Source organism: Temnothorax americanus, unplaced genomic scaffold (assembly GCF_048541705.1).
Source record: "Temnothorax americanus isolate GAGA-0224 unplaced genomic scaffold, ASM4854170v1 Scaffold12, whole genome shotgun sequence".
NCBI classification, from domain to species: Eukaryota; Metazoa; Arthropoda; class Insecta; order Hymenoptera; family Formicidae; genus Temnothorax; species Temnothorax americanus.
Window position 1 is genome coordinate 3,220,601 of NW_027509253.1, and position 14,020 is coordinate 3,234,620.

A 14,020-nucleotide genomic window follows, 5' to 3' on the forward strand; every position below is an offset into this window, starting at 1 on the left:
AGCGCCGCGGCTTCGTGCGGGGTCTGCGGGGACGAGGTGTTGTCCCGGCCGGCGAGGAGCGCGTATGCTACTTCTGATTTCTGCCGATCGGATATTTCTTCGGATCGGGCGCGATTAATAAAGGCGACCGGTGAAAAGTGGGCGCGCGTCGATGATCGCACAATGGTACGCGTCGAACTAAGAGAAACATCGAGACGACAGGAAGGTTCAAATGTGTCGCCGCCGCCCGACGCGGCGTAAATTCGTTCCGTAATGAGTCCGCGCGGACCGCGGAGCTTTAAATTTCGATTGACCGACCACGAATCGCGCACGTCGTCAAAGCCACAACAATGACAATGGCCCGTCGCGAAGATAATTTTATGCCTTCCCGAGAGATAATAATAAATGTCACGGAACGCTTTGCCAGCGGTGGAACCTTTTGTAAGTAATTAAGTTTTGAGTGCTATTTGCGGAAACAAAATTTATATTTTTAGAGAGAAAGAGAGAGGGGGAGAGATGCTTATATTTTAATATAACATTGATATTAATATAAATTTTAATTGAATATGTTTAACACAACTCTGATAAATTTAACTAAAATTTAAATTAAAATTCATTAAAATATTTTTTATTAAAAGTTGAAATTTACTAAAAAGTTTCAATAACTCTGATGAATTTTAAATCACATGACCACATGTAACGCATTTAGAGGAATCTTATAGATTTTAATTATAATAATTTATAATGATTTTTTAAAATAAATGTTGAGGTGATTTTTAGAAATCTAAAATTACAATCACAAAATTCAAGTACGGATAAGTTCACTCTTTCTTTACAGAATATTGTACGATGAATATAATGTTCAAAGAATGAAATTTTTGGCGAAAATTTTCTCTTTGGAGTTTCGATTCCAGGCACGACAATCGTCGCGGCTATTTTTGCGAATTTCGTGTATGTTATAATCAGGCGGATACACGAAAGCCGCAGGCAAGGTGATAGACAACGGTAACGAATCGCAAAACGAGGCATGCGACCTGAGATTGCATTACGTGTGAAGTAACACGGCGATTTATGCATGCGAAAAGTTGGCCGAGAAATTCTGAAATCTCGGCGGCGGGTATGAGCGCGAGTTCCCTCATGCACGCGAACGCCCGCGTCCGAGAATCAATATTTGCAGGCGCTTCCAATGAAGGAGCTCGTAATTTCGAGAGGAAGTCATTGGCGCGAAGAGCAAAGTGGTTTCCGTGCCTGTTCGTGACGGGCTATCAAGAGTTCCCGCTGGTTAAGTGTAAGTCGCAGTTTTGACACGGATGTTCATTACGCTTCTCGCTGCGCTTCTCGACAAAAAAGGAAAATGAGGACAGCACATTAATTAACCCTGGGACGACTGAGGGTCAGAAGCTATTTACAAGAGAACATTTCTGATCGATGAAACAGCTTTCTAAAGTTCATTCGTTATATATAGATTTATATATTATTTCTATTAAATCGAACCTATTAAATCGAATTGTTCAAAAGCACTTCGGCTGTGAAAATAATCGACTCGACAGTTCTATTTTTTTTTTTGATGAGATACTGAGTAAACGCTTCTTCGTCAAATTGTGTCACAATGCGTTTCGGAAATCTATGACGGTAACAATTGTGCCTAGGCCATTTATTTTTGCACAAAAAACTTGGATTATCCGTGTAATTTTTTTGGGTCAGCCTGTCACTCATTTGACACTGACCTTGGAAGTAATGAACGCAGACAGAAACTACTACGCGAAATTAAGGCACGTGAAACGTGTCAGTTGTCTATCAACAAACTCGCACGAAGGCCTTCTCTAATTTTACTCAGCAGGCATGAAGCTTCTCGGAAGATATTTTTCTCGGTATTGTAATTTAAAGATGATTTGCTTGAATGATTGGAAAACACAGAAATGCATGCCTCCTGCAACAGTATTACGTATATTACGTACGGCAGTGTGGATTAACGTTTAATTGTAGATAATTAATTCTTCTCTTCTTTAAATCTAAGACGTGAAAGGAAACGGGTTATCTTAAAATCTTAATTACACGTTCAAAGTTTAATGGTATATTTCGATAACATGCAGAGTTTACATCAAGGGTGAGTTATGCAACGTCAACTCGATAGAGCGTACAGCCTCTTTCTTTCATTGGCATCCCATTGTCATGGAAAAGAGTAACATAAAATAGTAATATCGTGGTAATGCTGACCAAGAGTGTGGAAAATACAATAAATAGGTACAGCGGTGCGATCATTTCGATCGCGTTTCTAGGTACAATACTTATTTGGCAACAATTAACAACAATCGAGATCAAAGATCGTCCCACCTTGGTGAACACCTTCCAAAGCAACCTCGGCACAAGTTCTATTTCTTGAGCATTGATCCCAAGTTATGCGAGATTTCTGTGGTCTCAAAACTGGAATTTCACGACGTGTCGATAGGATATATAATATAGAAGAGATTCGCGACGAGGTCAGAAAAGTTACCCCATCCCCCGCTTTCCTTTTGATCTGCGCGATACGAGATCTCCCGCCGCTGGTGAAGGGTGTGGCAGTAAGGATTCTAAGATTAAAAATGCGCGGAGTGTCGCTGAAGTGTTACGATAGTTACCCGGTAAACAAGAACTGTGGGACTTTGGACGACTTTGAACCACTTGGAGCGTATCTTCGAAATTACTTCAACATTTTATACTTACAATTAGCTATTTAATTATTTAATTTAGTCGAGGAGAAGCGCGTCGCGTTTCTTTCGCGATCGGTGAATCGTCACGTACGAAACCGGCAACGATCACCAACAACGAACGCACGGCATCCGATAATAGAAAATTTCATTTAACTCGTTTTCGAAATTCGGATGAAGACTCGCGAACGCTCGAGGTACGAAATTTCTAGGAGTGTAAAGGCGCGATAACGCTAGATGGTAAATTGCAATTCGGTGAGACAATAGACGAGAGGTACACGCGTTCTTCAGGGAACCGTCTTTCGCGGAGGCAGAGGCTAAAGTATCGTCGAGCGTATTGCGAGAAACGCTCGATCTCGTCAAACCGCGACGAGTAATCGCGCGTTTCAACGAAATCCCTTCTCTTCCGCTTTTCCTTTCGGGCGTTTTGTTCCTCGAACCTTAACGACTATCATTTTACTGAACCCACGAGGCTGGTACCCAAAGCGGCTCAGATTCCACTCGATGGATTGCGTCGACTAGTTGCTCGAATGCCATGGGAAGGTCAGCGTTCACAATCACCTCGTCAAAGAGATGAGAATACAGGAACTCTATCCTTTCCGCGCTGTGCAGGATCTCGTGGAACTCCTCGTCCTGTAACAAAATATCGATCGATGATAAAATGCAATTGTCGTACTTTCTTAGATTGCAAATGCAAAGATGTTTCTTGTTAAATACATCAAAACACAGCGAGCAAAAAAAGATCTATTTAAATTTGAGAAAAACTCAATTTATGATGGAAATGAAAATGACAATTTTTGGTCGTTTTGTGTGAATATAAAATGTCCAACTTACCGTGAAACCTCGAGAATTGTTCTCGTCGAAGGTCGACCTCGCTCGAGCTTCGTTTCTAGTCTCCTTCAGCACTTCGAACGTCGGCGGTTTTACATATATGACGTACGGCCTCAATTGCGGTGTTCTTAGCATCTTGAGGGCTTGATAGTGAGGGTTCAGAAGACAGACGTATCCGGCGTTTACGAACGAGCTGACGCTCTCAGAACTGGTGCCGTATAAATTTCCCTTGTACTCGCCATACTCAATAAACTTCCCAGCCTCAAGGTCCTCCTCCATTTTCTCCCGAGTCACGAAATGATACTCCTTGCCGTTTTCTTCGCCCGGTCGCGGTGGCCTAGATGTATCTGACAAAAGATTTGTTTTAAAAGAATATTAGATTGATAATATAATTGAATATTTTTTACTATTGTAATATATCTCTCTCTTTATATTTAAAATTATTTTAACGTTTGATGCATTTACCAAACTGTTTTATTCAATTCTTTTATCTCGCAAATTGCTCTTGTGTTTTATCAATCATTTATTTAATAAATCTTTCATTAATGGCATTCTTTAGATTCATTGAATATAATAATTCTTCCGTTTTTAATTCGTGACCACAATAATTGTGAATTTAATTTTTCTTTAAGTTAATCCCCCTCTTCTTGAGCAGTTCTAATGAGCTTCTTGATAAACTTACAGGGAACAGGAATCTTGTACTTTTCGGCGTCGGTTGCCATAAGCCGCCTTTTCAGCTCGTTCCTGCCGACTCCCGGTGGCCCGATAAGAACCACCGGGCGGTACAGACCCGGCCTGGGATAGAGTTTCGCGACCTCTTCGTAAGTCGGTACTTCTTCCCGATCGAAGTCGTCGTTCTCTGCAGCGTCATACATGATTTTTTTAGTTTTAGTTCCCTGCAAGTTGCACTTTGTAGGCGAGGCGTGCAAAGAGGTACTGGGACGGGGGCACAATGCGGGCAAAGGCACTGGAACAGAACACAAGCCTAACCGACGGTTAGGTCGTCAGGCCATCCATTCGTTAAAGAAGCGCAGCCAAGATCGACTTACCGAATTAACGGGGCAACCACCTCGGGCACAAATCTACCGCGCACACAAAACCGACTGATCCTAAAGTATGCTTGAGGTGGTCACTAATGAACGATTTGTTATGCAACATTGCTACTTTCACGCCAATATTAGCGCCAAGCTTTCCATTAACAACATCAGCCTGGAAACAGAGCATTCACGAAGCATATTGGCATTTTGCGTGTTAAGATTCTTTCAGTTCAACTAAATAAAAATGCGTTTTTCATAAATCTAAATTAATTCTGATAGAAATATATAAAGTGACCGAACGCAAAATTCTGTCAATATACTCCGAGCATCTACTTCGGCAACTTCAGTAACTGCGGATTTCGTGCAACATTGATCGATATATATCTGCCGCTATAACAATATATAAACACATTAATAATATGAGAAACACTCGATGATGTTAGATGACTCGATGAGACGAATGATTGCGAGACGAGATCAAGACAAGCGAGTTACTTAATCAAACCAACAAACCTATCGACATACTTATATTGTCTTCGTCTGACTTCTCCTTTTCCTTCCTCTCGAGGAGGATCCTACGTTCTTGAAGAGCTCTGCTGGGGATCAAGCCTGCTCTCATATTTCGATCTCCTTCCCTTCTGGCTTGCCACCTATATTTATAACCAGAGTCATTATAATTTGCCACAAATGCATTCAGATTATGTATAATTTAACAATTATGTATAATTGTTAACAACAAAAATTATTCTTACCAATAGGCGTCATCTTGACTGACAATATGCAGAACATCACCCTTGACGAAATCTAATCCGGCTTCTTTACAGGGAATATAAGGGTCGTCAGCCGCCACATATGAAAAGTGTGCCCTCACGCGAACCTAAACGATTATATATATTTAACACAATTTTATATTGTAAAAATATATCACTGTTATTTTTTCCGACTATCAGATTTTACCTTGCTCTCCCTTACTCCACTTTTGCTGTCCGCGGGCACTATTTTAAAAGTGATTGTCCCTTCTGAGTTTTGCTAAAAAAAAACCGAATTCACGTAAATTTTTTTCAATAGTTACAAATGTAATAGACAATCTGTTTATTTAAAAGATTCAAAAGAGCTATATTTTATCAAGTCAATAACGAAATGTATGTTTTTATGTAATAATATATATTATATTATTTTATAAAATAATAAATGTGAAAGTAATTGTTTATGAATACATTCTCAATCAACTTTACTTATGGCCTTCGGACTTAAAAATTTGGATTGAAGTATATAGTCCTTTAAACTACTTTTTTTGTACTCGGTCGTTATTTTATTGTAACGAGATAGGAAAATTAGCTTACCAAAATGTGTAGAACGAAACTGGGTGTCTTTCCCTCGACGCTGATGCCGTTGACTTCGCAGACCTCGTCGCCGACGTGGATGAGACCAGATCGGTCGGCCGCACCGCCGTGCATTATCCGCGCGATCACGATCTTGCCGGTCTCTTCGCAGGTTTTTATGGTCGCCCCCTAATATCAAGGTATAAAGTCTAGTATTGTCATTGCATTGTACATACATCTCGCGCACTAGGGAGCGTCTTTTTTTCTCTTCTTAAAAAAAATGGATAAAAATAAAGAGATCTCCTTATGTGTGGAAAGGCAGACGCGGAACGCAATATCAGCGGGTGCCCGACGATTTCCGTGCCACGATCGACCGATCGGAATCGTTGAAATCGTGCACACAAAAATAGACGAGCGTTGCGCGCCGATAACATGAATGTCCAAAAGGTATAGCAAATACATCTAAAACGTTTGGTTTTTTCTCAGTTATCAATTATCTGTGACGAGTCTTTTAAATCTCCTTTGGAATTTCACGTTGCTTAGAGCGTTCTTATCTCTGTTTCCCGAGATAAACAGAAATAGGCATTTTTTTAATGATCTGCAAAATAAATGTAACAAAGATCGAATTGCATCTCGAGAAACATATGTGCAAAATGCAGTTACCCGTAATATTATTTATGATTGCTCGAAGAGGAAATATAAAATTACAATAAATATAGTGTTGAACGTACTTTTGAAATAAAAGATAATTTTGTGCCTAAATTTGGGAACATCTAATTTGAGCGTATTTTTTTAAGCCAAATGTTTGCCAAAGGGTAACTCCATTTCATGTACTTAAAATACAGTCATGCGGGACAATAACAACAAATACAGTGGTACAACAGATTTTATTTACAAGGCAAAAACATGAAAGAACAACACAAACAAGACGTATGCAATGGACACAACGAGGCAACAGAGCAAAATCAACAAACTTGTGCGGGGAAGGAAATGGAGATTTATGAGAAACGCTTTATTTACAGCCGAATCTATCTCCTGTGATCGCAGCACGATAACGAGGTAGGAACTGACTAGAGATTTATGCAGAAGCAAGGATTGAAACCGGTTTAATTCAGAACGATCTTGATTAATTCAAGATTTCTGAACGCTCGCACTTTCCGCTGCCGTTTCCTCTGTACAGTAACGAAAGTTGCGCGCGACAAAATTCTACCGGTTCCGATCCTGACGCTAAAGTGAGCGGCGAAACGAAAAGAAACGATGGCCAAAGGTACAGGGCAGTTTCGTACGACGTAAAGTCAGGTGTTCATCACAGGTGCTCAGCACATGTTCTACGGCATTCAGGCGACTTACCACGATCGGTTCAACGCCGGCGTCGCCCTTCGAAGCAAGTTTGGCGATGAAAGAAACACGTGATTACTTGGTTACTCTTTTTCTTCGCACACGCGAGGCTCTACTCGTTACTTCCGGAGGATTTTCTCATAGTAATCCATCGTTAGAAAACTACGCGGATACGTGACTCGCCTGTCTACGCCGATACTGGGGAGACCGTTTTTCGCGTCTCATGCAAGGCGACGCGAATGTACAACCATGTGTGGGCGGAAAAAAAAACGAATCTTTAACGCTCTGGCAAAAAAAAGTAATCTACCTTCGACTGCTCCCCCTCTTTCCCTACGGCTTCGTTAAAAAACGTAAACCCGTACACTCGAACGCTACTACTCAATTGACAATTAAGCCTTCTCTCCCTCTTACGCTTATGCTCGCACTCTTTGGGTTAATCGAGTGAAAGACGCTCAGAAAGACACCGTTATTGCAAATGACCGACTCAACGGTCGATCTGACGTACCAGGGGCTCGTTCGACTTGACCAGCTGAACGATCTTCACCGTTTCCTCGTCCTCGTCCACCTCCAACGGGATGTCCGGCAGCCTTGGATAGTAATCCTTTTGCGCCACCGCATCGTGAGCGCAGAGGAGACCCTTCAATGAAGGAAGTTGTTAAAATACGCATTCTCAAAAAATATTAATTTCTTCAGAGGCGATTATTAAATTACAAACATAAAAAAAAATTGACATTTGAAAAGAATATTTGCCAGGAATCTACCTGAATGTGTGGCTTTTGCAGCAAGTGGAATAGCTCCTTGTAGTCGGCCGAGGCGTGCGTTTTGGTCGACAGCAGATCGAGCACCTCGACGTCGATGTCCATCGCGTTCGACAGCACGGGGAAGAACTTGTCGTCCTTAAAATTGTTGAGGATCTTGTTATGAACGTTCACCAGGGCGTTCAGCTCCTTGGACTGCAGCAGCTCGCTGAGAAATCCGAATTCCTCCTCGGTGCAGCTGGGAATTTCCGACTTGTTCTCCTGCAGCGAGTTCAGCAACTTGGACAACGCTGGAATAAGGGAGCGAGTGAAACCAACAAACGCAACGAAAAAATAAAGCTGGCAAATAAAGCACAATCTCCGAGTAAGATTATCGAGTAAAAACTCTTGTCTTTATCTCTCCGTTTAAATCTTTCATTTTTTTTTTTTTATGTTTCGCTATATACGCTTCAGCGTAAAATATATAAAACGTTCATTATTCGAGTCGAATGTGTGTGGTGCTAGTTACGTTCTCCACGTTTAAACGCGGAAATGCTAAAATTGGAAACGGTGTAATGAACTCGATTCCTCTGCCACATGTCTATAATTATTTTAATTCAAAGACAAGGATTTCTCGTGGCATTTATCGCGCCGATCGATACCGGATCGCTATCGGATTCATTTTTAAACGGAGGATCACTCGTCAGAGACCTAAGTTCCGTTCAACAAATTGGAGCACGCGAAAATGTGCGGTCGCGATTGAAATACCTCGCTATTACTCGCGGTCGCGTTTATTTACTCTCTCTCTCTCTCTCTCGGGTTTACCCTCGCTCTATATTTATAACGTACAACGCTCGCGGCCGACACACGTTTTATCAATATGTCTTTGAAGAGTTATTCAGTCACGTATCGGATTATGCTCCGCACAACTCGCTCCAATTAACTCTCGTCTCTTGCGCGGAAACAAAAACGGGAGGACCTTATCGACGCGTCGTCGCCGCACAATAGTCAACTTCGTCGAAATCACCTGCGCCGCTCTCCCGCACCACCGTCCCTTAATATACTCTTTATCTCTCGACGCGCTGCACGTGAAAACATCCTCGACGATCCAAGGTGGTTTTCGGCAGCTATATCTCCTCCCTGTCTCGTCACCGTCGACTTACCGGGGTCCCAGTTAACGTTTTCCATGACGACCGCCGCTGGTCATAATTCGCACACGGCACCCCGGTCAGGCGTGTCCCCGCGCACCCGAGGCGAGGACGACGCGGGCGTCGCGATGCTCGGCGTCCGTTTGAGCGACGGTTATCAGAGACGGCGACAGCGCCGGGATCGGGATCGGGATCCGGGTCGGCGTATTTCTGTCGGGGTCGCGCGCTGCGCCGTCGCCGCCGCGTCGGCGGCCCTTAATCTTCCGTCGACGATGCTGTCCCGCCGCCGCTGCTGCTGCTGCCGCTTCCTCGCGTCGACGTGTCGCGTTCGCGTCGTCCGGAGTGTCGTTATCATAGCGAGAATAATCCGTTACGTAAGCAGCCTGTCACTCGACACGGGGTAGGATGACCGCCACCGGATTGGCCTGCCGTCCCTGCCCCGTGCGATTCCACGACATGGCACGATCTCCTCTGCCCTCACGCTCTTCTCCTCACTTTCTCCCCTCTCCCTCCACCCTCTTGCTCTTTCTCCCTTTTTTGCGTTCTCCGATCCGAGAAATCCGACGCGCTCGCCGAAGACGCGCTTGACGGAGGAGCTCTTCCCCCCCTCCCCCCCTCCCTCGCGTGAATGATCCTACTCGGCACTAATGCACCCCGATGAGGCTCGCGCGTTCCTCGTGTTTTCCCGACGTCCCGGCATCGTGGCCATGTTGAAAGGCGCCGCTGAACCGGCCGAACAATGCGCTCCGCGCACCCTTCGCCGGCCGCTGTTCCGTTTCTGACTCGACTCGGCCCGACCGAGAGCGGACAGCCTCGTCGGTTCTGTCTCGCTCTTTCTGCGTCTCGCGCGCCGGGCTTGCGGAAAGAGACGGACGATTCTCGTCGAAACTCGACCCTATCTTCGCGTTCGCGCAGGGACGCGTAGATCGAGAGCCACATGGTCATCTCCAAACTTTGGACGCCGAATTGATTTTCGAACGCTCTCAGTTCGAATAAAATTTGTAATAAACGAACACACGTTGGCACTGGCTACGTTCTATCGATATAGCGGCTGGGATAATTTTTGCAATATGCGCGATTTATAAGAAATAAGTCCCCAAAAATATTCACTGAACGAATATAATTCATTCAAAACCATGCACGTACGTAATTGATTGACATAATAATTAGAACAGATCAACACGCCATATATGTTGTACACAATAAAATACCAATAAAATAAATTTTACTACGTATACTACTACGTAAAATAAAAAATACAGAAATTTTTTAAAATACGGATGCAGATAAGTTAAAATCAAGTGAACTTTTTATGTGTAGATCGCTTATGTAAAACGTTAGATGTATACGTAATAATAATTTCGTTTACTGTAATACAAAAGTATCAATTGAACGAATAATGTATAATTGTCATAATTGACAACATAAATGCATATAAATTATTGACCACTGTGACAGTTAGAGCAGAACGTGCCGTATATATACGCAAAGTATAAAATACAAAAATTAAAAAAATACGGTTGCAGGGTAGTAACAGCTTATTTTAATATAAGCTGGTTTTTTTTTTAAACACATTACGTTCGTGTAAAGCGTAAATCGTAATAATATTTAGGTTAATAATTTTGTTTAAAAACTTTAACACACAAAAATATTATTTGAACGAATGCATTTAAAACGCGTGATCGATTAGAATAATGATTACGAGAATATACACATCATATATATAATATATATATATATATATATATATATATAAATTGAGGAAACGTAGATGCAGGATAAGTTAGAATTCGCCGATTCAATGTACTTGGATTTGTGATCTCGTTTAAGATTTTTAACGTAAAAAAATATGAATTGAACGAATAATCTTAAAACTGCATGATCAATCAATTACAAATTAAAGCGAAACGTACTATATACACAAAATTCGGAGCAAAGAATAAAAAAATTCGGAGAAATACAGATACAGAGTCGGTCGAATTCTTTAAGCGCGGGGTGTTCCTATAAAGCGTGAAATATATTTGGATTAAGAATTTCGTTTATGAGCTGAAATACAAAAATATTTATTAAACGAAACTGTCAATCGAACCGATCAAGCGCAATTCTGGCAATGTGGACGAGCCGTCGTATCAGGTATGTGGCGCCATCTATTAACGACGCTATTAACGACTCGCCAAATCGAATGTAACGCAAGCGTCAACCGATAATAAACAAAACATTACATTATATATTAATTAAATTAATTAACGCCACAATGAAATAAAGCTATCTGATTACGTCTGATCGCGTCAGCTCCATTGTGCTAGCAAAGGTCGGTATTCCATCGAGATACGATCTTTCTATTTCCCGTTTGGATAGAGATGTCTCCCGCCCGTGCGACGAATCTTATTGTCTAATCTAATTTTTTTCCATTTTATGAATGAAAATGTAAAAACGTCCGCGCGCGATTCTGCCCGACGGACGAGCGAAACCTCCAGGAGTCGAAAATTTCGCGCGCGTTCTCGCCGATGCTGAAAATCCGCGCGTAAGACTCGCTTGGGTTTGCATTCGTCTGCGAAAGAGAGGCGAGACAGAGAGAGAGAGAGAGAGAGAAAGAGAGGGAGAGAGCGACTCCGCGGTCCACAGTCTCCTCTCTCCGTTCTTCGAATCTCCCTTGCGGCATCGCGACGACGACGGCGGCGCCGCGCGGCGCGGCGCGCCGCGCCGCGTCGCGGCGCCACCGTCGCCGTGTGTACACGCAGTTGTCTGTACGCGAAACGTCTCGCCGCACGCCTCCCGCGGGAGACCGTGACTTCCCGTTTTGATTTCCCCGGGAGTTCCCGCGCGGCGAATCGCGCGGCGCCGCTTCCCACGACTCGCCGTTCCGTGCCGGTCCCCCCGAGTTTCGGTAAGCCCGCCGGTTTCACTCTACTTTCCGCCCCGCGAAACCCGCCGTCGCGCGTTTGACATGGCGTGCGCTCGACGTACACACGCGCGAGCGCGCGCGCGCGCGCGCGCTCACGCCGTCTGATTTTTGCGAATGTTTCTCTCTCGCGTACGCGCGCGCGCGCGCCCGCGCGGACGCTCGTCGACGTCCGTCGCGTCGTCTCCGGATCGACGACGGGCGCGCGCGACGGCCGATCCGGACGACGGACGCCGACCGCGCAAAAAATCTCGCGGCGATCCGCCGACGCGGCACGTCGGTGCGACCGGGCGATCCACAAGTGGTTGCGCCGCGATGCGCGCGCGTGCGCGCGAGAGTACGGGTGCGTGCGTGAATGAGAGAGCGAAGGAATGCGTGTGCGTTTGCGGTGGCGACGATGACGCCGACGACGACGACGACGACGAAGAAACGTCACGCGTCACGCCGCGACGCAGGCCGCGCCGCGACGCGACATTCTCGAGAGGATCGGTCGCCAAGTTCGGAGCGCAGGGCCGCATCTAGAATTTTCTGCGAGCCGGAAATTGCCGTAACATCGGAGGAGCGCCTTTGTGCGAGGGGAAACCCGGCGCCGGTTCTGTTTGTTTTGATCGCGTAAACGCGTCTCGGCGATCGCTGTTTCGCCCTCGCGAACGTTCTCGCGCGAATAAAGAGTGCTGTTTCTCGTTCGTCCGAATAACCCTGGGCGGCGAAGAAACGATCGACCAGTGTAATCGTTCTTATCCAATTAATCTTAATGTCATCCTTAAATTGTTAGTAACTGTGTTTGAAAATCATTAAGATTTGTCAGACCGAACAGAGCGAGTAAATATGCGTAGCTATATATGCGGGTCACGAAGGAATATGATAATATATCACGCTAAAAGAATAATTTATTTTTTTAACGTGAGATATTACCGTAGTCCTTCGCGATTTGTATAGCTTAATTTTTATGCAAAAAAAAAGGAGAGAAAGGCGTTTCTTTTACGCGTCTTTAACTTAAATTTCGGATTACCGACACGAGCACGAAATGCAAATTTCAGTTTCTTTCAAACAGTTTTCATCGATATGAAGAATGTCGCTATTTCTTCATTTTTTAACGTATTGAAATCAGTCTATTTCCGAAACTTTCTAACTTTCTTTCCCGGTGAAAAAAATCTCATATTTCATATTTATGAAAAATTCTGAAAAGATATGTCCCATTTCTCTCAGATACTTTCAGAAATAATATTGGATGAGGATTTTCGGAGTAGTTCGGTATTTGTGTGTAAAAATTTCTGACAAATTGTGCGGATTTTCTCATGTTCATTCAGATTTAGAAAATCTGAAACCATTCATTATCATTTTGTCTTTCGCGTAAAAAAATCTGAAAAATTCTCCGAGTCTTAAAATTTTCGTAGAAATTTTGATTGATAATGTGAAAAATCCCGGCACATTTTTCCACCAGGGTTTTTCCTAAGCTTCACGGTTTTTTAAATAGAAAACCAAAAAAAACTTAAAGTCAAAGGCTACGAAAATACCACCTTCTTTTACGGCGAATTTTCCCTTTCACTTTTCACGACAATAATGTAATATGTGACATTTGCAAATAAATCGTATGCATCTCGACGATCGACAAGGCGTTATTGATTACTCGCTCGAACATCCTCCGAACTTTCCCGCATTTTTATTTACAACATTCTTTTTCCATTGTTACAGACGCCTCCTCGCACATTTTCGCACCTCCCACTTCTTTTTTCGCTCATCGTTTTGGTAAGCCCGATTATATTTTATTTATCTTCTCCAATATTTTTTTTTTTTTCAACATATTTATTAATTACACATCTCGCACCTATTTTCCAGTTTTATCCGTAATCGCCTGTTTTGTACGTTTGAACGTGACATTTTCTCGTTTTTTTTTATTTATTTATAATGTATCGGCGAGAAAAGATAGCGAATCGATTGCAACAGTTTGATCGTCCGCGTTATCGCGCAACGCCGGGAATCAGAAATGCAGCTCGTGCTGCAGCTGAAAGATGTCGCCATCGGTTTCACGTCTCTGC

At 43.4% G+C, this 14,020-nt stretch overlaps 2 protein-coding genes and 1 long non-coding RNA gene across 9 annotated transcripts in view; 2 read left to right on the plus strand and 1 right to left on the minus strand.

Annotated features, from left to right (window-relative positions):
- Positions 1–173: 173 nt before the first annotated feature.
- Positions 174–2,455, plus strand: LOC143893229 (uncharacterized). Its single transcript, XR_013255742.1, has 2 exons — positions 174–420; positions 818–2,455. It is a non-coding gene; the product is annotated as an uncharacterized LOC143893229 (long non-coding RNA).
- On the minus strand, positions 2,038–9,683 carry Metro (membrane palmitoylated protein 7-like protein metro). 7 transcript variants are annotated; one of them, XM_077398353.1, is made up of 11 exons: positions 9,095–9,682; positions 7,956–8,242; positions 7,700–7,831; positions 7,207–7,233; positions 5,878–6,045; positions 5,492–5,563; positions 5,287–5,411; positions 5,060–5,184; positions 4,180–4,464; positions 3,501–3,844; positions 2,038–3,299 (listed from the first exon to the last, which is right to left on the minus strand). In XM_077398353.1, the coding sequence occupies exons 1-11, from the start codon at positions 9,117–9,119 to the stop codon at positions 3,123–3,125; spliced, it is 1,767 nt and encodes a 588-aa protein (XP_077254479.1). In that variant the 5' UTR covers positions 9,120–9,682; the 3' UTR covers positions 2,038–3,122. The 7 variants fall into 7 exon arrangements, with proteins under 7 accessions (XP_077254479.1, XP_077254476.1, XP_077254477.1 ...); XM_077398350.1 differs by having other exon boundaries at positions 4,180–4,482; XM_077398351.1 differs by having other exon boundaries at positions 5,048–5,184.
- A 2,122-nt stretch (positions 9,684–11,805) lies between these two features.
- The window catches only part of LOC143893213 (protein bric-a-brac 1), a 361,046-nt gene continuing 358,831 nt past the window's right edge, over positions 11,806–14,020 (plus strand). Inside the window, exons 1-2 of the mRNA XM_077398330.1 lie at positions 11,806–12,708; positions 13,677–13,730. The gene's annotated coding sequence lies outside the window, so the exon portion shown is untranslated. The remainder of the gene's footprint in view (positions 12,709–13,676; positions 13,731–14,020) is intronic.